At 46.5% G+C, this 27,814-nt stretch overlaps 2 protein-coding genes and 1 long non-coding RNA gene across 3 annotated transcripts in view; 2 read left to right on the forward strand and 1 right to left on the reverse strand.

Annotated features, from left to right (window-relative positions):
• The first annotated feature begins 2,216 nt into the window (after positions 1–2,216).
• On the forward strand, positions 2,217–2,989 carry LOC146968212 (uncharacterized). The gene is made up of 3 exons (XR_015034271.1): positions 2,217–2,399; positions 2,585–2,663; positions 2,824–2,989. It is a non-coding gene; the product is annotated as an uncharacterized LOC146968212 (long non-coding RNA).
• A 156-nt stretch (positions 2,990–3,145) lies between these two features.
• Positions 3,146–17,121, forward strand: LOC146968213 (protein NLRC3-like). The gene is made up of 7 exons (XM_085760480.1): positions 3,146–3,164; positions 3,206–4,994; positions 5,083–5,256; positions 7,661–7,834; positions 7,926–8,099; positions 16,327–16,373; positions 16,526–17,121. Exons 1-7 carry the CDS (start codon positions 3,146–3,148, stop codon positions 17,119–17,121), a joined length of 2,973 nt encoding a protein of 990 aa, XP_085616606.1.
• Positions 17,122–18,210: 1,089 nt separating this feature from the next.
• LOC146968214 (retinal guanylyl cyclase 2-like) overlaps positions 18,211–27,814 on the reverse strand; it is a 39,541-nt gene continuing 29,937 nt past the window's right edge. The window contains exons 16-23 of the mRNA XM_085760022.1: positions 27,165–27,328; positions 26,752–26,875; positions 23,340–23,408; positions 23,021–23,195; positions 19,964–20,062; positions 19,774–19,859; positions 19,307–19,392; positions 18,211–18,490 (exon numbers count right to left, since the gene is read on the reverse strand). Coding sequence (XP_085616148.1) covers positions 18,403–18,490; positions 19,307–19,392; positions 19,774–19,859; positions 19,964–20,062; positions 23,021–23,195; positions 23,340–23,408; positions 26,752–26,875; positions 27,165–27,328 — 891 coding nt within the window. The 3' untranslated portion in view covers positions 18,211–18,402. The remainder of the gene's footprint in view (positions 18,491–19,306; positions 19,393–19,773; positions 19,860–19,963; positions 20,063–23,020; positions 23,196–23,339; positions 23,409–26,751; positions 26,876–27,164; positions 27,329–27,814) is intronic.

The following is a 27,814-nucleotide window of genomic DNA, read 5'->3' on the forward strand; positions in this document are numbered from 1 at the left end:
AAATAATTTTTTTAAAATAGCCAATCACATAAAATTATAGGCTTGGGCTATATTAAAACTGAGCAGCTTGACTACAGCCTCTGAACCTCTAAAAATAATACACAATTTAAAATAGTTTTTGTTTGTGAGTGTAGGGCCAGCAGCATGATGATATTTTGAATATAAAGTAATAACAGGAACCACTGTTCCATCTGTAGGCTAAACTAAAAATGTGCTTAAAGTCACTTCTCTGCTGAAGTCGGTGTGGTTTTGGAAACAGCGTGATGTTGCTGTTAAACCAGCTCATTAGAAACATCATGACAGTCCAGGGTCCTTTTTAACACATGATCCTGTCGCAGTTCATTCATGTTGTTTACCAGAGACCGGACATTGAAGAGGAAGAAGAGGAATATTGCTGGGCATCCCATAGCAACATTACCAACATGAAGCCAACTTCAGGGCGAGGAGTTTAGCGCTTAACCCTCCTTTCTTTCCCCACATGAGAGCCCTCTGGGCCGGCGGAGCATCTGATGTGAGACCTCAGCAGTCGCAAGCAGTCGCAAGTTGATCCCCCCCTCCCCCCTCCCCCTCGCCTCCTCTGACACACACAACCTGTAGTAGGCCTATGACTCTCAGCAGCAAGGTGACGTGACATAGGGGCGCCCCAGCGACCACTCCACTAACTTGACGGCGAGTTTTGTTTTGTTTTGTCTTTTTTTTTCTTTTTTTGGAGAGCGCTCATGCGCCCTCACAAAGATTGCGCCCTGGGCGGTCGCCCATATTGCCCATAGCTAAAACCGGCCCTGGGGTCGACCCGCGTTTAAAAAACCTGCGTCGACTTGCTAATTTTAGTGGGAAAACGGCTATAGACTGGTGACCTGTCCAGGGTGACCAAAGTCAGCTGAGAAAGGCTCCAGCTCACCTTCCACCTTAGTGAGGATGAGCTGTATAGAAGATGAATGAACTTAGAGAGATATTGGTGAATGGGGCCCATTGGTACAAAATGTAGGAAAAGGAAGTCATTCACATTTGTAACCCTTAAAACAGGGGTGTCAAAGTCATTATAGTTCAGGGGCCGCATTCAGCCTAATTTGATCTCAAGAGGGCCGGAACAGTAAAATGATTGCATTTGCATATTAAACTGTAAATAACAAGAACTCCACATTTTTCCCTTTGTACTTTGTGCAAAGTACATTATTAAGATGTGTACAGTTTATGAGCTATCCTTTTTACAAAAAAATATGAACATTCTGAAATTTAGGGCTGGGCAATATGAACCAAAAGTAATATTTTAATATTTTTTTTAACTGAATGGCAATATAGGATATACATAGGCCTATAGCCTATTTATACTATTTCCATGATGTAATTGTGAGTTTCCACCAATTAGCAGCCAGTAGCGGCTTAATATTTTTGTCAGAGGCAAATCCTTAAAAAGGCTGTCAGTTCTAGGTCAAAACCACATGTGGCAAACGACACAGACAATTGTAGGTATTGGGCTGATATTAAATTGTAGCTATAGGAAAAATACATCTCCCTCTCTCTCTCACACACACACACACACGCACGCACGCACGCACCCACACACACACACACACACACACACACACACACACCTGTAGCTGCGCTGTCCCTCTCCTCTCTCTCTGTTCTCCTCCTCTGTTGCTTTGAGCTCCCAGCTGTGCGTGGATACGTAACTACAGGTTATATCTGGCTTATCACCGGGCCAGTTCTGCCCCCAGGCCGGTTCTGCCCCACCAACCCGACCGGACACGCCGGTTCGGATCGAGAATTTGCGCTAATGAGTCCGGCCACGTCGCGCCGGGGCTTCATCAGCAGGTCGGACCGTGTTGGGTTTTAACTTTCAGGCCCAGTGAGAACTCGAGCCGAGCTGGACCAAGAGCAGGACTTTAGCAGTGAATGTCGGTGCTGTCCTTACACTACGCAACGAGCCGCTGTTGTTGTGTTGTAGTAGTCAATACGTGAGAGTCGGCGGCTCTGTGTCTCTGTTGTCCGCTGCAACTTGAGGGAGGGAGGGAGGGAGGGAGGGAGGGGAGGGGGGGAGAGGAGAAGTGGCGCTCACTCAATCTGTGAGGGAGGGGCGGGGGAGTGAGCTCAGCAGACTGCTGAGAGAGGGCCAAAAGAAACGGAACTCCAACATTTGTCCCGCGGGCCGGATTGGACCGCCTGGCGGGCCGGTCCCGGCCCGCGGGCCTTGACTTTGACACCTATGCCTTAAAATAACTTTGCAGAGAATTCTTTTGAAAACCTAAAACTGTTAAACATGAGTTGTGTTGTTGTTTCAGGATCCAGCAGCAGAAACCAGACTCTCCTGGACCCAGCTGTTGGTCTTTAAAGAGCGACGACTCAAAGGACTTTTACATTGACTTTAAAGGAGGACGTGGATCAGCTGATCAGATGTAAGCTGTAACTGACAGTCAGACTCAGGTTATTGTAGAAAAGAACCAGTTTGTATGACGTGTTGTTGGACCAGGTCTGAAACCAAAGTGTCTCTGTCTGTTGTGAACGTCCTCAGGGGACATATAAAGTCCATCTTGTATTATCTCTCTGTCCTGATGTTGACTTGACACTGATTCCTCCACAGAGTGGACCAGGAGAGCTCAGAGGTTCCCAGTGGTCAGTCTGCCCAGCAGCATCAAACACACCTGGACTCCATATTTATGGTGAGGACATGTCCAACAGCTGCTGTCACATCTGTTGTGTTCACCATCATCTCCATGCTGCACTTTGACACCAGTGGATTGTCAGTCTGTCCAACATGGATCTGATGTTTAGCTCCATGGTTTTAGTTTGATGCTGTCACTCATAGAGTTTCTGTTCCAGCTGCTGGAGGAGAACATGGTCACTTTTGTCAAGAACGAGCTGAAGAAGATCCACAAGGCTCTGAGTCCAGATTACCCAGAATGCTCAGGGAGTCAGAGGGAGGATGAGGAGGATGAAGAGCAGAGGAGGAGCATCAGAGAGGCATTAGTGAAGATCACAGTGAACTTCCTGAGGAGGATGAAGCAGGAGGAGCTGGCTGAGCGTCTGCAGAGCAGTAAGAGGATTTCTCTAAAGATTCAACATGATGGACAAATGAGACGTTCACTGACATCAACACATGGAGGGAAACATGTTCAAATAGTCGTTATTTAGAGAAATTAAAATGTTATATTTCCTTATTGGTCTGATTTCTTGTGTTTTCATTCAGAACATTTTGCTGCAGTTTGTTGTCGAAAACTCAAATCTGTCCTGAAGAAGAAGTTCCAGTGTGTGTTTGAGGGGATCTCTAAAGCAGGAAACCAAACCCTTCTGAACCAGATCTACACAGAGCTCTACATCACTGAGGGAGGGGCTGGAGGGGTCAATGATGAACATGAGGTCAGACAGATTGAAACAGCATCCAGGAAACCACACAGACCAGAAACAACCATCAGACAAGAAGACATCTTTAAAGCCCCACCTGGAAGAGACCGACCAATCAGAACAGTGATGACAAAGGGAGTGGCTGGCATTGGGAAAACAGTCTTAACACAGAAGTTCACTCTGGACTGGGCTGAAGACGAAGACAACCAGGACATACACTTCACATTTCCCTTCACCTTCAGAGAGCTGAATGTGCTGAAAGAGAAAAAGTTCAGCTTGGTGGGACTTGTTCATCACTTCTTCTCTGAAACCAAAGCAGCAGGAATCAGCAGGTTTGATCAGTTCCAGGTGGTCTTCATCTTTGACGGTCTGGACGAGTGTCGACTTCCTCTGGACTTCCACAACACTGAGATCCTGACTGATGTGACAGAGTCCACCTCAGTCAACGTGCTGCTGACCAACCTCATCAGGGGGAACCTGCTTCCCTCTGCTCGCCTCTGGATAACCACACGACCTGCAGCAGCCAATCAGATCCCTCCTTACTGTGTTGACATGGTGACAGAGGTCAGAGGGTTCACTGACCCACAGAAGGAGGAGTACTTCAGGAAGAGGTTCAGAGATGAGGAGCAGGCCAGAGAGATCATCTCCCACATCAAGACATCACGAAGCCTCCACATCATGTGCCACATCCCAGTCTTCTGCTGGATCACTGCTACAGTTCTGGAGGAGCTGTTGAAGACCAGAGAGGGAGGAGAGCTGCCCAAGACCCTGACTGAGACGTACATCCACTTCCTGGTGGTTCATCTAAAACTGAAGAAGGTCAAGTATGATGGAGGAACTGAGACAGATCCACACTGGAGTCCAGAGAGCAGGAAGATGATTGAGTCTCTGGGAAAACTGGCTTTTGAGCAGCTACAGAAAGGAAACCTGATCTTCTATGAATCAGACCTGACAGAGTGTGGCATCGATATCAGAGCAGCCTCAGTGTACTCAGGAGTGTTCACACAGATCTTTAAAGAGGAGAGCGGCCTGTACCAGGACCAGGTGTTCTGCTTCGTCCATCTGAGTGTTCAGGAGTTTCTGGCTGCTCTTCATGTCCATCTGACCTTCATCAACTCTGGACTCAACCTGATGTCACAACAACAAACAACCTCCAAGAAGACTGAAACAACAGGAGTCAAATCTGCAGAGTCAAACTTCTACCAGAGCGCTGTGGACGAGGCCTTACAGAGTCCAAATGGACACCTGGACTTGTTCCTCCGCTTCCTCCTGGGTCTTTCACTGGAGACCAATCAGAATCTCCTACGAGGTCTGATGACACAGACAGGAAGTGACTCACAGTCCAATCAGGAAACAGTCCAGTACATCAAGGAGAAGATTGAAGAGACTCCCTCTGCAGAGAAAAGCATCAACCTGTTCCACTGTCTGAATGAACTGAATGATCATTCTCTAGTGGAGGAGATCCAACAGTCCCTGAGATCAGGACGTCTCTCCACAGATGAACTGTCTCCTGCTCAATGGTCGGCTCTGGTCTTCATCTTACTGTCATCAGAAGAAGATCTGGACGAGTTTGACCTGAAGAAATACTCTGCTTCAGAGAAGGCTCTTCTGAGGCTGCTGCCAGTGGTCAAAGCCTCTAACAAAGCTCTGTAAGTGTAGAGATTGTTGGATTTATTCATCATTATATAAAAACACTTTTGTTTTTGGAACAGATAATAAATTCCCTTCTCCTTCCAGACTGAGCAGCTGTAACCTCTCAGAGAGAAGCTGTGAAGCTCTGTCCTCAGTCCTCAGCTCCCAGTCCTCTAGTCTGAGACACCTGGACCTGAGTAGCAACAACCTGCAGGACTCAGGAGTGAAGCTGCTGTCTGGTGGACTGGAGAGTCCACACTGTGGACTGGAGACTCTCAGGTGAGGATCCATCCAGCTGTTTATCTGATGCCACTTGAACACAGCAGCAGGTGTTGACAGAGTTCCTGTGTGTTGTTGTGTGTGTTCAGTCTGTCAGGATGTCTGGTCACAGAGGAAGGCTGTGCTTCATTGGACATGTTCATGTTTTTAGTGAACGTTGAACTGAATGAATCAGTTTTTAAATGATGAACCTGAGTTTCAGGTTTTATAACAGTTTTACATCACGTCTCATGACGTCTCCATGGAGACGGCCCAGCATCACTAGTATGTTGATGTGGTACAGACGTTACAGACACATCTACTACTGCTGAAGACAGTTTGTTTGAGGGTTTGAAGCAATTTGATCAACAAACAAGTGAAAACTCAGAAAAAGAAAAAAGCCCCTGGATATTTCCACATACAGTTTACTTTCACTACTCCTGGTTTTTTTCAGCTGAATATGACTCATTGTTTAAGTGGTAAAATATTTTCTCAGTCTCAACATTGTTTTGGTTTTTTAATACATTAATTCATATAGTTTGTTAGTGGCAGTGATTAGTGGCTGGTGATGGAGGTGGAAGGAGGTTCTGCTGAAAAACAACAGCTGATTATTAATTTAAATAAACAGAACAATTGAACATGAATTAGTTCATTTTCATCCGTATGAACTGAACTTATAAGGAGTTCTTTTTAAGGTCAAACTCAGGTCTCTAGTATGAGATAAAAATCAATATGATAACATTCAAACAACATGAGCAACTTAAATCAATAAACAAAGGAAGTGAGGTTAGTACAGTCAGGTTGTCTTCAGGCAAATGTTTGGAGAGAAAGAGAGGGTCAAAGGTCAGAGGGTGGGGTTATATCACCTTAGGGGGTGTGGTTAGGAGTGACTGTGGTGATGCAGGCAGGGTGGAGTGATTTTAACACTGACTATACAGGTAAAAGCCAGTAAATTAGAATATTTTGAAAAACTTGATTTATTTCAGTAATTGCATTCAAAAGGTGTAACTTGTACATTATATTTATTCATTGCACACAGACTGATGCATTCAAATGTTTATTCTATTTAATTTTGATGATTTGAAGTGGCAACAAATGAAAATCCAAAATTCCGTGTGTCACAAAATTAGAATATTGTGTTAGGGTTAAATTTTGAAGATACCTGGTGCCACAAACTAATCAGCTGATTAACTCAAAACACCTGCAAAGGGCTTTAAATGGTCTCTCAGTCCAGTTCTGAAGCCTACACAAACATGGGGAAGACTTCAGATTTGACAGCTGTCCAAAAGGCGACCATCGACACATTGCACAAGGAGGGAAAGACACAAAAGGTTATTGCTGAAGAGGCTGGCTGTTCTCAGAGCTCTGTGTCCAAACACATTAAAGGTGCAGAGATTGAGCTGGTGGACAGTTATAAATATTTGGGAGTGGTCGTTGACAATAAATTGTGTTTTGACGCTCATGTTGCCTCCACAACAAAGAAAGTACAGCAACGTCTCTATTTTCTGAGAAAAATGTATTCTTTTAATGTCTGTTCTGAGATGATGACCCTCTTTTATAGAAGCTTCATTGAATCTGTTCTTATGTTCTGTGTGGTTGCCTGGTATGGAAACCTGACTCTGGCCAATAAAAACAGGCTTGCCAACCTTGTTAAAGTGGCCAGTAAGGTTACAGGGAGGAGTCAAATGCAGCTTACTGATATGTATAGCAGGCAAGTTCTTAGGAAGGCTCCCTTGATTCTGGAGTGTGTAGATCACCCCCTCCAGTCTGAGTTTGTATTGTTGCCCTCAGGCCGTCGGTGGAAGGTGCCTGCTCTTCGCACCAAGAGATTTAAGGTTTCCTTTGTCCCCACGGCCATTCAGTTGCTAAACAGTAGATAATTAATTGTATGTATATACAGACTGTTTATGGCTGTGTAACCTGTTGCATTTGCACTTTAGGCCCCTGCTGTTTATTTATTATTTATTTGTTTGTACAGTGTACATTATTGGCACTTTGAATCATATTTTATCTTGCAGTAGGTCCTTTTAATCTGCCCATGATGATACGTTATATGTTACATGTCATTTGGTGTTGGCTATTTGTGTATGTGTTTGAATGTGTGGATCTTCCCGGTTGCAAACCAATTTTCCCTGTTGGGACAAATAAAGACACTTTGACTTTTTCAAAATATTCTAATTTACTGGCTTTTACCTGTATATATACAAACAACAACACAAATATATACATTACATACAAAGATGAGTGAGAGATCACAGTTTATAATCAAATCTATCTATGAATCTATTTATACAAACTAGAACATGTTGAGTAAGAAACACTGTAAACTCTCAGGTTTGTGTTGAAATGTTGTGTATTTATGATTCTAACCTGGTATTTCCTTCATATTGAGTATGTGAGTGTTTTTCTTTGAATTCCTCGTCAGGATGAGCGGCTGTAACCTCTCAGAGAGAAGCTGTGAAGCTCTGTCCTCAGTCCTCAGCTCCCAGTCCTCTAGTCTGAATCACCTGGACCTGAGTAACAACAACCTGCAGGACTCAGGAGTGAAGCTGCTGTCTGGTGGACTGGAGAGTCCACACTGTAGACTGGAGATTCTCAGGTGAGGATCCATCCAGCTGTTTATCTGATGCCACTTGAACACAGCAGCAGGTGTTGACAGAGGGTTCCTGTGTGTTGTTGTGTGTGTTCAGTCTGTCAGGATGTCTGGTCACAGAGGAAGGCTGTGCTTCTCTGGCCTCAGCTCTGAGCTCCAACCCCTCCCATCTGAGAGAGCTGGACCTGAGCTACAACCATCCAGGAGACTCAGGAGTGAAGCTGCTGTCTGCTGGACTGGAGGATCCAGGCTGGAGACTGGAAACTCTCAGGTATGGAGAGGCTGCTGCAGCCACACACACTGTCTGATAGAGGAGGAGGAGCTGGAACATTTTCTATGGCCCCGTTCACACCTGGTCACAACTGGTATTAACATCAGTCTCAGGTGATCCATGCATTGATGACATCAGATCCCATCACTCAGACCATATCCAGAGGTGGTGTAGGCCACAGTGAAGCTCCGCCCACTCCACTGACGTCCTCTGTCTCAGTCTGACTCGTCCCAACACAGTTTATACTGAAGCCAAAATCTCAGAGTGTTTCAAACATGAGCTGTGCAGCTTTCATCAGTCACAGTGATGAACTACTGGGATCAGGAGTTTCTCCTCCTGATGACTTCAGTGTCTCATCATGACTCACTGTGTCATATTCAGGAGAAGAGATGTCAGTGATGAAAGCAGCTGTTGGCAGCTGTGCTCTGAGTCTCTCAAGATGTTTTGATCAGACTTTATTTCAGAGTGTATCAGGAAACATTTCAGCTGCAGTTGGTTGAACTGCTCCTGAACCAACAGAGTGTTTGACCTGAACAGTCCCAGAGACTGTAGACACCTGTTGAGTGTGGACACACTAATAACAACACAGCAACAAGAATCAAAGCATGTCCACTGCTCAGAGACATTCGTCTCCCAGCGTCTCCAACCAAGGAGGAAATAAGAGACAGAAACCAGGCGGCACCATCAGGTCTCTGTCTGGTCAGATATTGATGATCAATAATCAGCTCAGTCTCTCTGAGATCCTGGTCTTGTCCTGATGAGATGTGTTGTTGTGTTGAGGAGACAGTCAATCACAGTGTGACATCCAGATGTCCTCACTGTCCAGAGGCCTGGAGCTGTCAACCAGAAGAAAGTGAGTGTAGTGAACAGTATAATAATCAGTATTTGTGGCTGAATGTGTGTGTGGTCAAACAGCTGTTTTCAGACTGTGTGTGTGCTGACTCCAGATCAGATGAAGCCACAAAGTGTCTCCTTAATGAAAGTCTCCAGCAGCTGGAGCTTCACTTCCTGTCTGAGTCCATGTGCTCTGAGCTGAGCCTGGTTCTCTCTGCTCTACAGTTTCTCTGCTTCCTCTGGACTCTGACTTCAAGTCCAGTCAAAATGTGTGGACAGGTTTGATGGAGCTCAGGACTGGTCCTGAGGACGGCTGCTTTATTCCACATGATGTGACTGATCTCAGTGAGTCAGTGTGTTGCAGCTGATCTGTGTGAAGAGCAGAGAAGAACAGAGTCATTGATCATGAGATCCTGATCCGTCTTGTCACTGTGATCAGATGGTTTCTATTAGAGCTCCTTCATCCACTCACTGCTGCTGTGGCTCCTGTGGAAACCTGCTCACAGCCTCATTCTTCAGCTTCCTGTGGAGTTTTCTTCAAACAAACACAAGTTGTGTTCACACTAGGGTTTGCACAGACTGGTCGACTAGTCGACTTTACTGCTCCACAATGACGTTTTGAGCTGGACGTGGACTAGTTGCTGATCATGTGACAGTAGCGGCTTGAAACAACAGCTGAGTGGCTGAATGAAAAAAATACGAGCGCCGTCAAGCTGGATAGAACGAGATCATACTAGACAGGAAGTCGGACACAGAAAAGGCGAGAGAATCCGGTCAATTTTCAAAATAAAATAAATGATAAGTTTGCTTGTCCATCTATAAATATTTGTCAGTTGCATCTGCACTCAAGACACACATACAGCGGTAGAGACAGACCTGTGTGTAGCCTACAGACGGGTCGATGTTTGACCGGCGCGGAGAGAGCAGAAGAAGCTGCTGTCTGCGAGACCAGCCAACATGTACGCATTTTCCGTACTTGTCACGCATTTTGACCTCCTAGTACGCTTGTACGATTCTATGTTCTAAAGTACGCATATTGTTTGATCTTGTATTTCGCCAATTTTCAATCAAGTTGTCACCAGCCTTGTTGTCACTGAAGATCATGCTCCGGTGCTGTGCGTAAGCGTTGTGCTTTCAGCCAATCAGAACGCTTCATTTTCACTCAACCACCCGCCCTCCTCCGGGCTTTGCGCCTCAGTTAAGGTCTTTGCACACTGAGTCCGTTTTTCGTCCGAAATTGCCGCACGTCAAAAAATAAATTTGACCTCATGTTGTGTCAATCATGTTTACAAACCGAGTCCGAAACTTTCGTCCGTCATTAAACTTTTCGGAACAGGTTCGATTTAATGCGTTTTTCGCATCCGTGAAAAGTCTTTTGACCAATCACATCAGAGTTTAGAGGCTGGAGAGAGAGAGAGAGGGGGGGATCACCACTGAGTGTCTGTGTCTGTGTGTATCTGTGTGTGCGTGCGTGCGCCAGCCGCTGTTCACGTGTGTGTGTATCTGTGTGTGTGTGTGTGTGCCAGCCGCTGTTCAGGATCATGGAAATTGTCCGTCTTCGGTTTACTGTGTGAGCTAATAATTAATATTTATTTATTTTTTATTTTAATGTTTATTTTGCAGGGACGATACATACAACATTGCCACAAAGAATGAAAAATGCGATGCATACAAGACGTCTAGCTTCAGCTAATTTGCAGTCTTTGTCCCTGGTCAGGCTAAAGAAGGATAAAAGATACTGAATACCGTTACAATAAGTGCAATAATACAAATACAGTGAATAATACAGTGAATAGTTATCATGAATAAATAAACACAGCTACAAAATTTACATTAAGAAATTGCACAAATTAAATACATTAAACATTAGTAGAATGCTGTATTGACAGTGACTTGAGAGAAGTTAATGTTCACATTTCTGCTGCTGCTTAAGCCAATGTTTAGCTATCTATCCAACTGGACTGACATCCTATAATAAACAGTTGAAGTGATCATGATAGTTCCGCTGCTCATTAACAAGCAGCAGATCCCCTCGCTACTGGCTCCTCTCAGGATGGACACTTTTTCTCTTTCATTTCTCTACAAGTGAGAGAACCACAAAGTGCATCATCACTGTGTGACGATTTTTGCCTCCCTCCTCGGAATTTGGAACAGAAAATAAAAACGCATGCGAATAAAACGCAACGGACTCGGTGTGCAAGGAGCCTGTGCGTAACGTTCTTTGTCGGATGACGGATACGAAAAACGCGTGCGAAAAAAACGGACTCAGTGTACAAAGACCTTTAGGCTTGGGTGAAAGGACAGAACCGCGCGACGCGGACATTTAACCATATAAATGACGGCGCTTGCGAACGTCCGTGTCACCGTGTCAGCGACTGTTTGGTGCGTGTGTGGCTGCGTTGTCACTGCTGACTAACAAGCAGCTGTTGTTGTTGATGTGTAGCGCTACCTGCAGCAACAACAACAGTCGCTGCAGCTTCTACTGAGAGCTGGGGTCAGACGTAACGCACCTGAGACACACACACGGACCGACCAGCTTCTACTGAGAGCTGGGGTCAGACGTAACGCACCTGAGACACACACACGGACCGACCAGCTTCTACTGAGAGCTGGTCAGACGTAACGCACCTGAGACACACACACGGACCGACCAGCTTCTACTGAGAGCTGGTCAGACGTAACGCACCTGAGACACACACACGGACCGACCAGCTTCTACTGAGAGCTGGGGTCAGACGTAACGCACCTGAGACACACACACGGACCGACCAGCTTCTACTGAGAGCTGGGGTCAGACGTAACGCACCTGAGACACACACACGGACCGACCAGCTTCTACTGAGAGCTGGGGTCAGACGTAACGCACCTGAGACACACACACGGACCGACCAGCTTCTACTGAGAGCTGGGGTCAGACGTAACGCACCTGAGACACACACACGGACCGACCAGCTTCTACTGAGAGCTGGGGTCAGACGTAACGCACCTGAGACACACACACGGACCGACCAGCTTCTACTGAGAGCTGGGGTCAGACGTAACGCACCTGAGACACACACACGGACCGACCAGCTTCTACTGAGAGCTGGGGTCAGACGTAACGCACCTGAGACACACACACGGACCGACCAGCTTCTACTGAGAGCTGGGGTCAGACGTAACGCACCTGAGACACACACACGGACCGACCAGCTTCTACTGAGAGCTGGGGTCAGACGTAACGCACCTGAGACACACACACGGACCGACCAGCTTCTACTGAGAGCTGGGGTCAGACGTAACGCACCTGAGACACACACACGGACCGACCAGCTTCTACTGAGAGCTGGGGTCAGACGTAACGCACCTGAGACACACACACGGACCGACCAGCTTCTACTGAGAGCTGGGGTCAGACGTAACGCACCTGAGACACACACACGGACCGACCAGCTTCTACTGAGAGCTGGTCAGACGTAACGCACCTGAGACACACACACGGACCGACCAGCTTCTACTGAGAGCTGGGGTCAGACGTAACGCACCTGAGACACACACACGGCCCGACCAGCTTCTACTGAGAGCTGGGGTCAGACGTAACGCACCTGAGACACACACACGGACCGACCAGCTTCTACTGAGAGCTGGGGTCAGACGTAACGCACCTGAGACACACACACGGACCGACCAGCTTCTACTGAGAGCTGGGGTCAGACGTAACGCACCTGAGACACACACACGGACCGACCAGCTTCTACTGAGAGCTGGGGTCAGACGTAACGCACCTGAGACACACACACGGACCGACCAGCTTCTACTGAGAGCTGGGGTCAGACGTAACGCACCTGAGACACACACACGGACCGACCAGCTTCTACTGAGAGCTGGGGTCAGACGTAACGCACCTGAGACACACACACGGACCGACCAGCTTCTACTGAGAGCTGGTCAGACGTAACGCACCTGAGACACACACACGGACCGACCAGCTTCTACTGAGAGCTGGTCAGACGTAACGCACCTGAGACACACACACGGACCGACCAGCTTCTACTGAGAGCTGGGGTCAGACGTAACGCACCTGAGACACACACACGGACCGACCAGCTTCTACTGAGAGCTGGTCAGACGTAACGCACCTGAGACACACACACGGACCGACCAGCTTCTACTGAGAGCTGGTCAGACGTAACGCACCTGAGACACACACACGGACCGACCAGCTTCTACTGAGAGCTGGTCAGACGTAACGCACCTGAGACACACACACGGACCGACCAGCTTCTACTGAGAGCTGGGTCAGACGTAACGCACCTGAGACACACACACGGACCGACCAGCTTCTACTGAGAGCTGGGGTCAGACGTAACGCACCTGAGACACACACACGGACCGACCAGCTTCTACTGAGAGCTGGGGTCAGACGTAACGCACCTGAGACACACACACGGACCGACCAGCTTCTACTGAGAGCTGGGGTCAGACGTAACGCACCTGAGACACACACACGGACCGACCAGCTTCTACTGAGAGCTGGGGTCAGACGTAACGCACCTGAGACACACACACGGACCGACCAGCTTCTACTGAGAGCTGGGGTCAGACGTAACGCACCTGAGACACACACACGGCCCGACCAGCTTCTACTGAGAGCTGGGGTCAGACGTAACGCACCTGAGACACACACACGGCCCGACCAGCTTCTACTGAGAGCTGGTCAGACGTAACGCACCTGAGACACACACACGGACCGACCAGCTTCTACTGAGAGCTGGGGTCAGACGTAACGCACCTGAGACACACACACGGACCGACCAGCTTCTACTGAGAGCTGGGGTCAGACGTAACGCACCTGAGACACACACACGGACCGACCAGCTTCTACTGAGAGCTGGGGTCAGACGTAACGCACCTGAGACACACACACGGACCGACCAGCTTCTACTGAGAGCTGGGGTCAGACGTAACGCACCTGAGACACACACACGGACCGACTGCGCAGATGTCGCGGACATCGTTTAACTTTTCAAACTAATGAAAAAAAAACTACCGTTGTGTTGTGTGACGGCAGATACAGAAGCAGGTTTAAAGTTAGAGAGGGAGAAGGAGGAGGTGAGTGAGGGGGGCGGGGGCAGACAGGCAGGTGAGGGAGTGGGGGGGGGGGGCAGACAGGTGAGGGGCGGGGCAGACAGGCAGGTGGGGGGGGGGCAGACAGGCAGGTGGGGGGGGGGGGGGGCAGACAGGCAGGTGAGGCAGTGGGGGGGGGGGCAGACAGGCAGGTGAGGGGGGAGAAGGGGAGAGAGGCTGGTGAATGAGAAAGGCAGATAAGCTACAGTATTTTATTTTTGACCAAATGTTCTTGTTGTTGACTTGTGGATAATGAAATAATTATTGTCCTGTGCTATTATAATACCCTGAAATTTTGATATCATGACATGTTTACAATACTGCAGTAAATGTCATGGGCTTGTTATTAAGGTAGCCTAATGTCATATTATGATTAGGGCCGGGACTTTAACGCGTTAATTAATTACACAAAAATTAACGCGTTAAAAACATTAACGCATTTTAATCGCACTTATTTAAAAAAAAAATTTTTTTTTTTCTCACGTGTGTCTACGTGCGGTGCGCCCGCACGCGAGAGAGGTGGCAGTTTGAGAGGCTGACTGGCAGAGATGAGAGCTGGTGAAACGCTAGCATGGTTATTTAAAACACCATCTCTGATCTCTGCCTGCACATAGATACACAGACACGGGCGCACGCTAAATGTGCTATATAGCGCTAACTGCTCAGCTGCAGCGCTATATCTATGACCTGTCACTGTCACAGGTGCAGCTCATCTCATTATGACAGGACTTCACCCTCAGAGCTCTGTCTTCAGACTGTCCTGACCTGTCCCTGAACATCACACAGGGACAACGTGGAGCTGCTGTGTGATTGGTTACTGAGTTTTATTAATGTTTACATCAGGCTGAGTTCAACAAATCAGTTTATGCTACTGTGATTTAAGTAGCCTAGTTAAATACTACAGTAATCATCATAGTGTATTGGAAGGAAAGACCATTTAATCTGTATGTATCAAATATCGATGAATTAATTAATGGATAATCTGCATCCCTAGTCTGTTGGTCTTGGTTAAGTACCACCTTGAATGCTTAAGCTTATGTATTCAGTCATTCAATGGTATACTAAAATCCATGTGAAAAAAAAATGCTTCTCACTGTTCTCAGGTCAAATATTTATATGCGATTAAAATGCGATTAACTGCGATTAATTAATTACAAAGCCTCTAATTAATTTGATTAATTTTTTTAATCGAGTCCCAGCCCCAATTATGATATTATGACATCCCTAGCAAAGCACAGAGAGTAGAAAAGTAGTTGAATGACAGTTAATCTACAGTCAAATTGAACGTGGGTGAAGAAATAGAGCATTTTCTAAACAAATGTTCTCCTCTTCTTCTTCTTTCCTGGTGCATTGTGGGATATCTGGGCTGGTCAGCTCCACCTGTTGTGTCTTCATCTTCTTTGCTGTGACGTGTGTTTGTGCAGCTTGAGAGTCAGAGAGTGAAAGTGTGTGTCTCACACTGCAGTGACATGACATGGAGAAAAGACATGATGAAGTGTTTCCTCCTGGTCTCCTCCTGCTCTGTATCATCACTAGATAAAGACTCCAGCTCCTTCTTCTCTGTGCTCAGTGTTCATCCAGACATACCAGCCTCCATGTGAACACAGTGATAAAACAGTGTGTGTGTGAGAGCCATGTCATGTCCATGTGTGCATGTGCAGCAGTTGTGAAATGGTTGCTTATAGGCTGAAGGATGACAACACCATGGATCTGAGTTGGTTCATTTATTCTGCAAAGGCAGCACAGGGGCAGAGTCAGGAAACACACAGCTGCAGGTAGAAACAGTCTGCCTCCTACGACAGGCCACAAAACACACACACGGCAGACGTCACGTTAAACCCAAACTACAGCCGCTTTTTAAAAGCTGTCGTTACTTTAGCGCACAGTTTCAACCGCATTACATGACAGTTTAAGTGCATATTTTACAGAGCAACGTGAGAGCTTCACAACACGTCTTACCACAACAAGAGCAGCCATAGTTTTGCCGGGAGTTTGGTCCGACGTCGCCCACGTCCCCCTTAGTGTGTTACCCCAATATCGCTCCCCCTTGCTACAGGTGAAGATGGAACTTAGAAATAGAAGTGATATAAAACAAAGCAGGAAATTCTAACTTGTTTTAGATAGTGTTAGCATCGAGCAGGTTTTGAGAATGTTCACCATAATGAATGATAAAAATAAAGAAATAATGAGTATAATGAATGATCAGATGAATAAAACAAAGTAAAGATTGACCCAGCTACACATGCTGACAGAGAAGGTGCTGCTCTGACCCCCCTCCTCCTTTCAGGGTGGAGCCTGCTGGAGTCCCATGGTTGACACCAGGTCTGAGGAAGTGTAAGTCTGTTTTTACTTTGATTCATGGAAACAAAGCAGCACATTCAACCATCTTCACACTGTCACATCACTGACCTCATGAGTCTTCATCAAACTGTCAATAACTGATCACATGATCAATAACTGCAGCTGTGTCTTGTTCTCTCCATCAGATTCCTGTCCACTCACAATCGACACAAACACAGTGAACAGATACATCAAACTGTCTGACAACAACAGGAAGGCAACATGGGTGAAGGAGCATCAGTCATATCCTGATCATCCAGACAGATTTGACTTCTGGCCTCAGCTGCTGTGTTCAACTGGTCTGACTGGTCGCTGCTACTGGGAGGTCGAGTGGAGAGGAGGGGTTGAAATATCAGTGAGTTACAGAGGAATCAGCAGGAAAGGACGCAGTGGAGACTGTAGGTTTGGAGGGAACGATCAGTCCTGGAGTCTGGTCTGCGATGATGGTGGTCGTTACTACGTCAGGCACAATGGCAGAATGACAGACATCACCTCCTCCTCCTCCTCCTCCTCCTCCTCCTCCTCCTCCTCCCCCTCCTCCTCCTCCTCCTCCTCCTCTTCCTCCTCCTCCTCTGTCTCTAACAGAGTAGCAGTGTATGTGGACTGTCCTGCTGGCTCTCTGTCCTTCTACAGAGTCTCCTCTGACTCACTGATCCACCTCTACACCTTCACCACCACCTTCACTCAACCTCTCTATCCTGGGTTCTGGATCTATTCTGGTTCCTGGTTGAGTCTGTGTTGAGTGAAGCAGAGTCTCCTCCTGTCACAGAAACCTTCTCACTGTTGAACAGACAGTTCAGTCTCTACATGTCTGTCTCTGTCTCTGTCTCTCACTCACGTTTTCACATTCATGGATTAAATCAGTAGATTTTTAAAACTCTTCTCAGTGATTCTTATAAACTTCTTCTTGTTTTTTTTTTGGGGGGGGGGCTCTATGATTGACAGCTGCAGCATCAGTTTCAGATTTATTCATTTTCTTCTGATGTTTCTACTGTGATGAGACTGATGCTGTTAAAACCTTTGACCTTTGTCCCTTAAAACAAAGACAAGTTAGATTGTTACTTATAATCCACAACCACACACACTTTCCCATGTCTCCCTTCATCTTCATTGTTTTGATGTTTTATCTTCATTGTTTCTATGTTTAACGTCAACCTGCCAATGGGACCGGGGATGGAAATGAGCCACTTGGCCACAATCCCACACATTTACTAAACACTGTTAATATGTTCTGTTCCCATTTAAAAATGAATAAATAAATCTGAATCTGAAATCTGAAAAAAACCCATAATTGTCTTTTTGACTGTGTGTGTGTGTGTGTGTGTGTGTGTGTGTGTGTGTGTGCGCGTGTTTGTCCTCAACCTTTACTATTTGGAGTATGACATTTTTCCACTTCCATAAAACAATGACATGAATTCATGTTTTTTATTGATTTATTGTTGACATAAAACAAACATGAGACATATAACATAACAGTCAAAACAATAACACTCAGGTTTAGGATATATGTGTGTGTCTGTGGTCACATTGGAAGTTTCTTATCACTGCTCTACTGCAGTCCTTTTTATCTGAAGCCCTTACCCTGAAGATCTGAACATACTCATTTATTGATTTTAACGTGTAATTAAGTGTAACTCAGTAGGAATAACTGATAATTGTTCTTGGTCACTCCAGTGGATTAGAGGTAAAAGACTAGAATGATATTTACTATTCATGTGCCTCCACAGGACAAGCCACAATGGACACACAAATGGTGTGTGAGTGCAGCATGTGGCTTGATAACATTCTCCTTTTTTACTGTGTTAAGTTTCAGTCCCATGAGGCACAGACATGTTTGGGCCAATAAGGTTATTGGTTTGCTATTGGTCGGTTATTGGTCCAATAAAAAGCTGATGAAGTGTCGACTGTCCACAACTTCATTCAGATTTCACAAGACTCCACCAGTTCTAATGGGTTTGACCTGTAAAGCACAAACCACGAGGTAGTGTGTGTTTGTGTGCGCGTGTGTCTTGGCATTAATTCATTATTTCTTCATTTTTTTCTGCCGGTCCAGGAATTTTTGTCGTCTCTCTACAGGAATCTCTTCCAAACTGATTCCATGTCCAGTGGCCCTGAGAGACAGAGACAAACCACATGTCAGTAATGAAAAGACAACTGAAGTCTAGATGGATTCTGGTTGGCTTCCTGAAAACCTGCTGAGACTCTATCTTTGTTGTCCAGTTACCATGGGTTACAACTGTTTACTTATTCATATGTGTCCTTGTGAATCAGACTCTTTCTCTGAAGCTAGCATTAGCATTAGCTCAGCTACCCAATAAAGACTGGAAGTTATAGGTTCAATTCATAACAATACTTTTGACTTTGATGTGAGTTTTAAAGCTCGGACTGACACTAAATGTTTAATCCTCTATCTATCCATCAGTTTATCTTCCAATGTCATTGTTCACTGCAAAGATGATCCTGTCCAACCCAGTTCACCCGCTGGCCTCCCATTATAGGCTGCTGCCGTCTGGCCGCCGGTACATGGTACATGGTACATGGTACATGGTAGCCTACATGGTACATGGTACCCAGGCTCAGAACAAACACATTCAGAAATACTTTTGTGCCAATTACAATTGGTTTTATAAATCAGCCACTGTGAGCCTGCCCCCCCCCCCCCCCTCCCCCCCGAGGCACTGGTGCCCAGAGTCTTAATGTTGCACTGTGATTGAAATGCATTTGTTTTGTTTTGTATTTGACTTGTTTGTGTTTTTGTGTTGGATAATAAAGTTTTCTGAACTGAATGTCATTGTTCACTGAGTCGTTCTTATTATCTTCTTCTGGTGTTTTATTTTGAAAATGCTTTCCCCCATGTGTTTCACTTCCTGTCTTTGTGTTGGTCGTCTATGTGTAAGAACATTCTGGTTCTGGTGTTGGGTTCTTACCCTCCGCTCAGGTCCGGAGGAACAGGAAGTGGTTTGGTGAAACCATCTCGACCCATCAGCCAATAGGTGTCCTCCACACCCTTCACCTGCAAAACAAAGACTTTCTGTGTCACAAGTGTGGAAACGGTTCTGGTTCTGGTTCTGGTTCTGGTTCTGGTTCTGGTTCTGGTTCTGGTTCTGGATTTGGTTCTAGTTTCTGGTTCTGGTTCTGGTTCTAGTTCTAGTTCTAGTTCTGGTTCTGGTTCTGGTTCTGGTTTTGGTTCTAGTTCTGGTTCTGGTTCTGGTTCTAGTTCTAGTTCTAGTTCTGGTTCTCCTGGTTCTGGTTCTGGTTCTGGTTCTGGTTCTGGTTCTAGTTCTGGTTCTGGTTCTAGTTCTAGTTCTAGTTCTGGTTCTGGTCCTGGTTCTGGTCCTGGTTCTGGTTCTGGTTCTGGTTATGGTTCTGGTGCAGCGGACCAAGCTGAGCTCACCTGAGCCTTTCTGGTGTCGATGTGGTACCCCAGTTTGAGGCTGGTCAGGACTTTCACTGTGCACAGGCTGATGTGGATCCTGTAGGCTGAAGTCACGACATCATTATTATTGATTATCACGTATAATATAACTATATATAATATAATAATACTATAACTCAGATCAGCTACTCATCAGTTTTCTACGTACGCAGTCCGCTGGCTTCCATGTGCGACGCCCACGTCACCGTGTCTCCAAACAGACAATACCGGGGCATGGTGAGTCCCACCACACCGGCTACCACCGCACCTGAGGACAGACGGACAGGTGAGACACTCAGCTGCTCTGCATCCTGGACAGCTTAGAGTTCCTGTCCAGAAGAGGAATCAAGCTGACAGATGTGCATCATCATCATCATCATCATCATCATCATCATCAACTACAGGTTGTAGTGAAGCCACTTCAACCCCTGAGTCTAATGAACAAACTAACGGTGCGTTCACACCAAACGCCATGGACGCTTGACACATTTGTCACATTTTTCACCATCGCTTCATCGCTTCATCGCGCTATGATGCAACCCACCTCCCGCTGTTTTCTCTCTCTCATCAACCACGGCTGAGAAATATTAATAAATATAAATACATGTGAAATATTCACAAGGAGGAAGCTGTAGGTCCTCTGACCCTCTGCAGGCATTATCTTTTTTATTACGATGGCGGTAAAAGTACGACGTCGTGTCATAAAGCTCCGGGAAACGGCCATGGATGTAATTATTGATCTGTTTTACACAGCCACAGTTCTTCTCTGAAGGAGGGTCTGGTGAGAGACTACAGCCACAGTAATCTTCTTCTTCTCCACCATGTCTTGAAATCTGTGTCTGCAGCTGTGTCGGTGACGTGGTTGAATATCAACACTGATTGGATGTCGCGGCACAGCGTCACGCGATGTCGCTTGAAAAGTTCAAATTTTTCAACTTCAAGCGATGGACGCGATGACGCGATGGCCGCGATGGACGCGTCATCGCTTCATCGCGTCGCTCGTATTGCCCGAAACGCGTCGCCTGACGCGCCATCGCGTGTCATCGTGTCATTTACATTGACTTTTAATGGAAAGTTGTGGCGTTCATCGCGTCCATTGAGTTTGGTGTGAACGCACCGTAACTCTGTCTTCATGTCACTGGCAGTGATGGAATAACAGTGTTACTCACAGCGCTACGTTTTAAAGTACCAAGTAATCAAAAAAGTTCCTGTTTCCCCCGTTACAGCTCTGCCATAATGACAATAATAAAATGTTCTGTTACTTGACTCAAGAAGTCCCGTTACTAGATAATAATCCACCATTTAAGTGTACGTTATATCCACATTTGTTTCAGTCCATCAACTGGTGGTAAAAAAATATGTTTATCTGGAACTAACCAATTCACTCAGTAAGCTGGTGCATACTCTCATTTTTCCAGGTCATAGTATCTCAAAGGAGTTTTAAATGGAAAGCAACTGGACTTGGTTATTTGTCTAGAAGACGTTTCACCTTCATCAGTTCATGTTCATCTGACCAGGCTGGGACTGGTGTGGAGACCTGGGGCCTCATTTATCAAAGAGGGTGTAAAACTGCTACTAAATATTTGCGTACAGCGAAAAGACGAAAATGGCGTACACCCTAAATATTTACACCTTTTTCAGATCAATCAAACTGTGCGTACGCACAACTCTCCGCAATAAATCACACCGGACCCAAGAATGGTGCACACGTGAACACACCTCTTACTCCGCCCCCGGAACGCCTATATACAACTATATATGGTCAGCACGTGCATATTTAATTAGCCATGTGCGCTCTGTGGAGCGGCTACAAAGTGACAACGGAGACAACGGAGACAACAGGCGGAGGACGGGGGAAAGAAGCGGAACTTCTCTGCTTCTCCGAAAGCAGATACACGGGCAATAAATCAGTCAGAAAAATGATCTTGCACTTTAATAAGCTACAATAAAAACCAAAACCTCCCAAATCTCAACAAAAGGGAGCAGAAAGAAGAAGAATCTTATGTAATCTGCCCCTTTATCCCAGAAAATCTTTCTTTTACCTAGATGTTAAAACAATGTAAAGCAGGATTTCCACGATAATTACCATTACTTTGCACGCCTTTCCACTACACAGTTACAGCTCTACTGGACTCGGTTTAGGTCATTTTCCATTACAGCTGAGTCCTTCACAGTTCCTCCTCAGGGCCGCGTTGTCTCCTCTTTATTCTCTCCTCTTGTCAGCTCCAAACTCACGTGCACCTCGTTAACTCAGGTGACAGAATAATAACAGTCTCAGTAGCTGCAGATCAGTGTGCGCTGCTGCCGATGTGTTTTTAAACTTGGATGGTTTGATCCTTGTCAGACGTCACATAGCCTAATCAAAAAAGCAAAATCCTCAATCCGCTCTGTTTATCAATTAACATAGAGCCTAGTGTTATTATAGAGCGGGTTGGATTGCCAGCATCAACGGTCAACCACTACCACAATTACTTCAAAAAATCCTACTGTGCTCTTCTAAATGTACTCTGCTCCTCTCTCCCTCTCACACTGCAGTTCTCTGACTCAGCAACGCTGTCGCCAATTCCTCCTGTTCCTCAAAACAGGCGTCCCCGTCAGGTTTTGGCTTGATAGATCCCAAATTTGGCGGAGAAAAGTGCGTACGCACAAAACGGGGGAAAGGGGGTGTAAAAAAAGGTGTATCCACAATGATAAATGAGGCCCCAGGTATTCAGTCAGTATTCCTCCACACAGTCAGGCTCTGTGACGCTGCATTCCTCCACCTCTTCCACACAGCGCTGATCTAAACAGCTGATAGGCGGAGTGATACAACAGCTGATAGGCGGAGTGATACAACAGCTGATAGGCGGAGTGATACAACAGCTGATAGGCGGAGTGATACGATGCTTTGTCATGCTGATAGGCGGAGTGATACGATGCTTTGTCATGCTGATAGGCGGAGTGATACGATGTTTTGTCATGGAGCCTGCAGCGTGTAGAGGAATCCTGAGGAAGTTGGTCAGTTAGCGGGGTGGGTCCAAGACATTAACTAACTAACTTTTTAATTGTAACGTGCCCAACACTGCTCACCGCTCTGAGGGATTCACACAGGAAAAGTCTTTTTAGAAACTTTTCATTTAGATGTAGAATCATCTTTCATTAATATTACAATCATTCCTGTCTCCACTTGTGTTTGTGTGTTTGTATGTGTGTGTGTGTGTGTGTGTGTGTGTGTGTGTGTGTGTACCTGAGTGCAGTCCGATGCGGATCTTCACCTTGATCTCGGGCATGTGTCTGATCTTGAACGCTCCGATGGAGTGCAGGATGTCCAGAGACATGTTGGACACCTCGGCCGCATGTTGGTTCCCGTTTCTGTTGGGGACGCCTGAAGCCACCATGTAGGCGTCGCCGATGGTTTCCACCTGCACACACAGAGCAGCTGTGATGTCATCCAGCTGTGATGTCATCCAGCTGTGATGTCATCCAGCTGTGATGTCATCCCAACCCCACACACTCCACAAGGTCAAAGGTCAAAGGTCAGAGACAGCGTTAAGAAATGTCTTTACCTTGTAGACGTCATGAGAAGCAATGATGGCATCGAACATGGTGTAGAGGTCGTTCAGCAGGTCCACCACCTGCACACACACACACACACACACACACACACACACACACAGTCATGTGTCAGGAGCTCATGATGACGGTTTGTTTACAAACTGTCAATAAGAGTAAAAGACTTATTCTGCAGGTTTTGATCCATGTGAAGTAAAAACAAGAAGGTGAAAGTACACAAGGTATTTGCTGCTTCTAATACTGTCAGAAATACTGTTATCTAAACAAAAATCTGACAACACACACATTGCATCTAGACAGCATGGAAATGACCAATGTGATTTGGTTTTAACAATTAAGCGTTTTGAATCACAAGAGAAAATCTGAGGTTTAAAAATACCACTCTTACATTGACTGCAGTTGTTCCCATGAGAGCAGATTGAAAATATTCTCAAAAAATCATTTTTTTTTACATAAAATTCTGATATTTGCCAAACGTCATCAACCATGACTCCAAAATATTGTCAATTATTTTCAGGAAGATTGAAAATGTATTTATCAGGAATTGGGTGGTCTATGTTTACAGTCAAACGTTTTCATGCACTGGAGGCTCAATTTTTGATAAATCAAAAATCCGAGAAACAAGTTTTGTGGAGGACGGTCTGGAGATGCTCCAGACCGTCTGTTTGGTGTCAGTTGACCTAAATTGTGGGAGAGAGTATTGAGTTTAAGTGGACAAAAGTTTCAGCAGTATTGGGGCGACATTTTGGTGAAAGTTTCAAAACTGTAGCATCTACTGTTGATTTGGTAGGAATTATCAAAGTTTTAAATTTAAATGCTTGTGTCCTCAGAGTTGAGTGGGCTGGACATTTCTAGACAAATTCTAGTTATTATTACACTTTATTATGAGCTTGTTAAACTTCCCACCAGAGGGGACAGAGTCTTAGATTTCTGTTGGAGCAACACCATCGTCCTGCTCTCCACATACGAACAAAGACTCTTTCCTCATTTCTCATGTATTTGCATATTTAACCCAAACCTACAAACCTCTTGTGCACAGACAACCAGCTGTCACCCGCACTGTGAAGAGGTGGTCCAACGAAGCTGATGAGGCCCTGAAGGACTGCTTTGACACAACAGTGTGGGAGGAATTCTGTGACTCTCATGGGGAGGACATTGACAGCCTCACAAGCTGTATCACAGACTACATAAACTTTTGTGTGGAGAACACTGTACCCATCAGGACTGTACAGTGTTTTTCTAACAACAAGCCGTGGATTAACCCTGACATTAAGGCTCTCCTTAAGGAGAAGAAGAGGGCCTTCAGGTCAGGAGACAGGGAGGAGCTGAAGGCTGTGCAGAGGGAGCTGAGGAGGAAGATCAGGGAGGGGAAATGTCGCTACAGGAGGAAGATGGAGGGTCAGCTGCAGCAGAGCAACATCAGTGGAGTTTGGAGAGGCCTTAAAACCATCTCTGGCCATGGGGAACCCAAACCCCAGGCTGGGGGGGATCAACAGTGGGTGAATGACCTGAACTCATTCTTCAACAGGTTTGAGCAGACATCTGCCCCCCCCGCCCTCCCAGCCCAGTCATCACTGCTGCAGCCCCCCTCGTCGTCGACACCTCCGGTGTGCTACCCCACCCCACCCTACAGCTCACCTCACAGTCACCCTCCCACTGCTCCTCCTACCTGGACAGCATCCCCACCCTCCCACCCACCCACCACTACAGAGCCCCCCTGTTCCAACTTGTCCTTCTCAGCACTCCAGGTGAGGAACCAGCTGCGGAAGATCAAGGAGAAGAAGGCAGCGGGTCCTGACGGCATCAGCTCCAGGCTCCTGAAGGCCTGTGCAGACCAGCTGTGCGGGATAGTTGAGCACATCTTCAACCTGAGCCTGAAGCTGGGTAGAGTGCCACATTTGTGGAAAACATCCTGCGTGGTACCTGTGCCCAAGACTCCACACCCCAAGGACTTCAGCAACTACAGGCCAGTGGCGCTAACATCCCACCTGATGAAGACTCTGGAGAGGCTGGTCCTTGTTCATCTCCGCCTCCTGGTGGGCCCATCCATGGACCCACTTCAGTTTGCTTACCAGCGTAGCATTGGAGTGGATGATGCTGTCATCTTCCTCCTGCACAGAGCTCTTTCTCACCTGGAGAAGCCTGGGAGCACTGTGAGGATCATGTTTTTTGATTTCTCCAGTGCTTTTAACACTATTCAACCTGTGCTCTTGAGGGACAAGCTGGAACATGCAGGAGTGAATCAGCACCTTACATCCTGGATCGTGGACTACCTCACAAACCGTCCACAGTATGTGAGGTCTCGGGACTGTGTATCAGACACAGTGGTCTGCAGCACTGGAGCCCCACAGGGAACGGTCCTGGCCCCGTTCCTCTTCACTCTCTACACTGCAGACTTTGCACACAATACACACACCTGTCACCTGCAGAAGTTCTCCGATGACTCTGCGATTGTTGGTCTCATCACTGATGGGGACGACAGTGAGTACAGAGAACTGACGCAGGACTTTGTGGACTGGTGCCTGAGGAACCACCTTCAGATCAACGCGGGGAAAACCAAAGAACTGGTGGTGGACTTTCGCAGGCAAATACACCCCCCCCCAACACCGGTGAACATCCAGGGAACAGACATTGAGGTGGTGACATCTTATAAGTACCTGGGTGTTCACCTGAACAATAAACTGGACTGGACAAACAACACAAATGCACTTTACAAAAAGGGCCAAAGCAGACTCTATCTGCTTAGGAGGCTGAGGTCTTTTGGGGTGCAGGGGGCACTCCTAAAAACCTTTTTTGACACTGTGGTGGCTTCAGTCATTTTTTACGGTGTGGTCAGCTGGGGCAGCAGCATCTCAGTGGCAGACAGGAAGAGACTGGACAAACTTATTAAGAAGGCCAGCTCTGTCCTGGGATGCCCCCTCGACCCGGTGGAGGTGGTGGGAGAGAGGAGAATGATGGCCAAGCTGTCTTCCCTCAGGAACAACGACTCCCACCCCCTGAAAGACACCTTGACTGCACTTGAAAGCTCCCATAGCGATAGACTCCTTCACCCCAAGTGTGTGAAGGAATCGGTAGCCAGCGGTATCGCAGGTCCTTCCTCCCTGCAGTTGTGAGACTGCACAACAGGCACCGCTCTCGGTAACCCCCCCCCCCAAAACTTGGACTATTGCACATAGGCTACTGCACTTTACTGCAATTATTGTTGTGTGATGTTTTTTATTCCTTTTGTTTTATTCTGTTTTTCTCTTTTATCCTGTTGCTATTTGTTGCTGCTGCTGCACAAATGTAAATTTCCCCACTGTGGGACAAATAAAGGAATCTTAATTAATCTACAGACTGAATCTCTGTGTCTCTGTGTCTCTGAGTCTCTGTGTCTTTGTGTCTCTGTGTCTCTGTGTCTCGTACCTCGATGGGTTCGCTCAGAGCTGAGATGGTGGTGAAGCCGACGATGTCACTGAAGTACAGGGTGCAGTCTGAGTAGTGTTCAGGTTCGACTGGTTTCCCTTTCTTCAGAGACTGAGCCACCGACCTGACACACACACACACACACACACACACAATTACTGAGGGCTGGAACTACCACTTGGGAGGGTTAACCATAACTGAACAGTGATCAGTCCTCCTGGTGATAGTTAGCTTCCGGTTAGTTAGCTTCAGGTTAGTTAGCTTCAGGTTAGCTTAGAGTTACATGACAGACAGGCGTCTCCAGTGTCTTACTTCTATCTATCTATCTATCTATCTATCTATCTATCTATCTATCTATCTATCTATCTATCTATCTATCTATCTATCTATCTATCTATCTATCTATCTCTTACTTGGGCAGCAGCTGTCCAATCAGTTTGTCCGTCTTGCTCCTCTCCACCTCCAGCTCGTCGGTCCGCTCTCGGATCAGGTCCTCCAGGTTGGAGCTGTACTGCTCCAGCATCCGCAGCATGGAGTCGATGATGTTTGCCCTCTTGCCCCTGTTGATGCCTCGAAACTGCAAACACACAGCAACACACATTATGAAGACCTTCCTTTATGACAGGGCTTTTAGTTAGAGCTGGTTCAGGTAGCTCTGAACCATTTTATAGCTACGCTGCTATAGGCTTAGACTGCTGGGGACACATCTGGTTACACACTGCCATCCAGTCCTCCCATTAAGCTGGTCTGTCCTCCCTTCCCATGAACCAGTCTGCCATCCAGTCCTCCCATTAAGCTGGTCTGCTCTCCCTTCCCATGAACCAGTCTGCCATCCAGTCCTCCCATTAAGCTGGTCTGCTCTCCCTTCCCATGAACCAGTCTGCCATCCAGTCCTCCATTAAGCTGGTCTGCCCTCTCTTCCTATGAACCAGTCTGCCATCCAGTCCTCCCATTAAGCTGGTCTGCTCTCCCTTCCCATGAACCAGTCTGCCATCCAGTCCTCCCATTAAGCTGGTCTGCTCTCTCTTCCTATGAACCAGTCTGCCATCCAGTCCTCCATTAA

The sequence above is a fragment of the Trachurus japonicus genome, chromosome 18, assembly GCF_045865225.1.
Source record: "Trachurus japonicus isolate A0001 chromosome 18, Traja_1.0".
Classification (NCBI taxonomy): Eukaryota; Metazoa; Chordata; class Actinopteri; order Carangiformes; family Carangidae; genus Trachurus; species Trachurus japonicus.

What these genes read in the sequence shown, in the direction of transcription:
- LOC146968213 (XM_085760480.1), top strand. An exon ending in TGTGGACTGGAGACTCTCAG is followed by an intron (nt 5,257 to 7,660) that starts GTGAGGATCCAT and finishes ATTCCTCGTCAG; the next exon opens with GATGAGCGGCTGTAACCTCT. An exon ending in TGTAGACTGGAGATTCTCAG is followed by an intron (nt 7,835 to 7,925) that starts GTGAGGATCCAT and finishes GTGTGTGTTCAG; the next exon opens with TCTGTCAGGATGTCTGGTCA.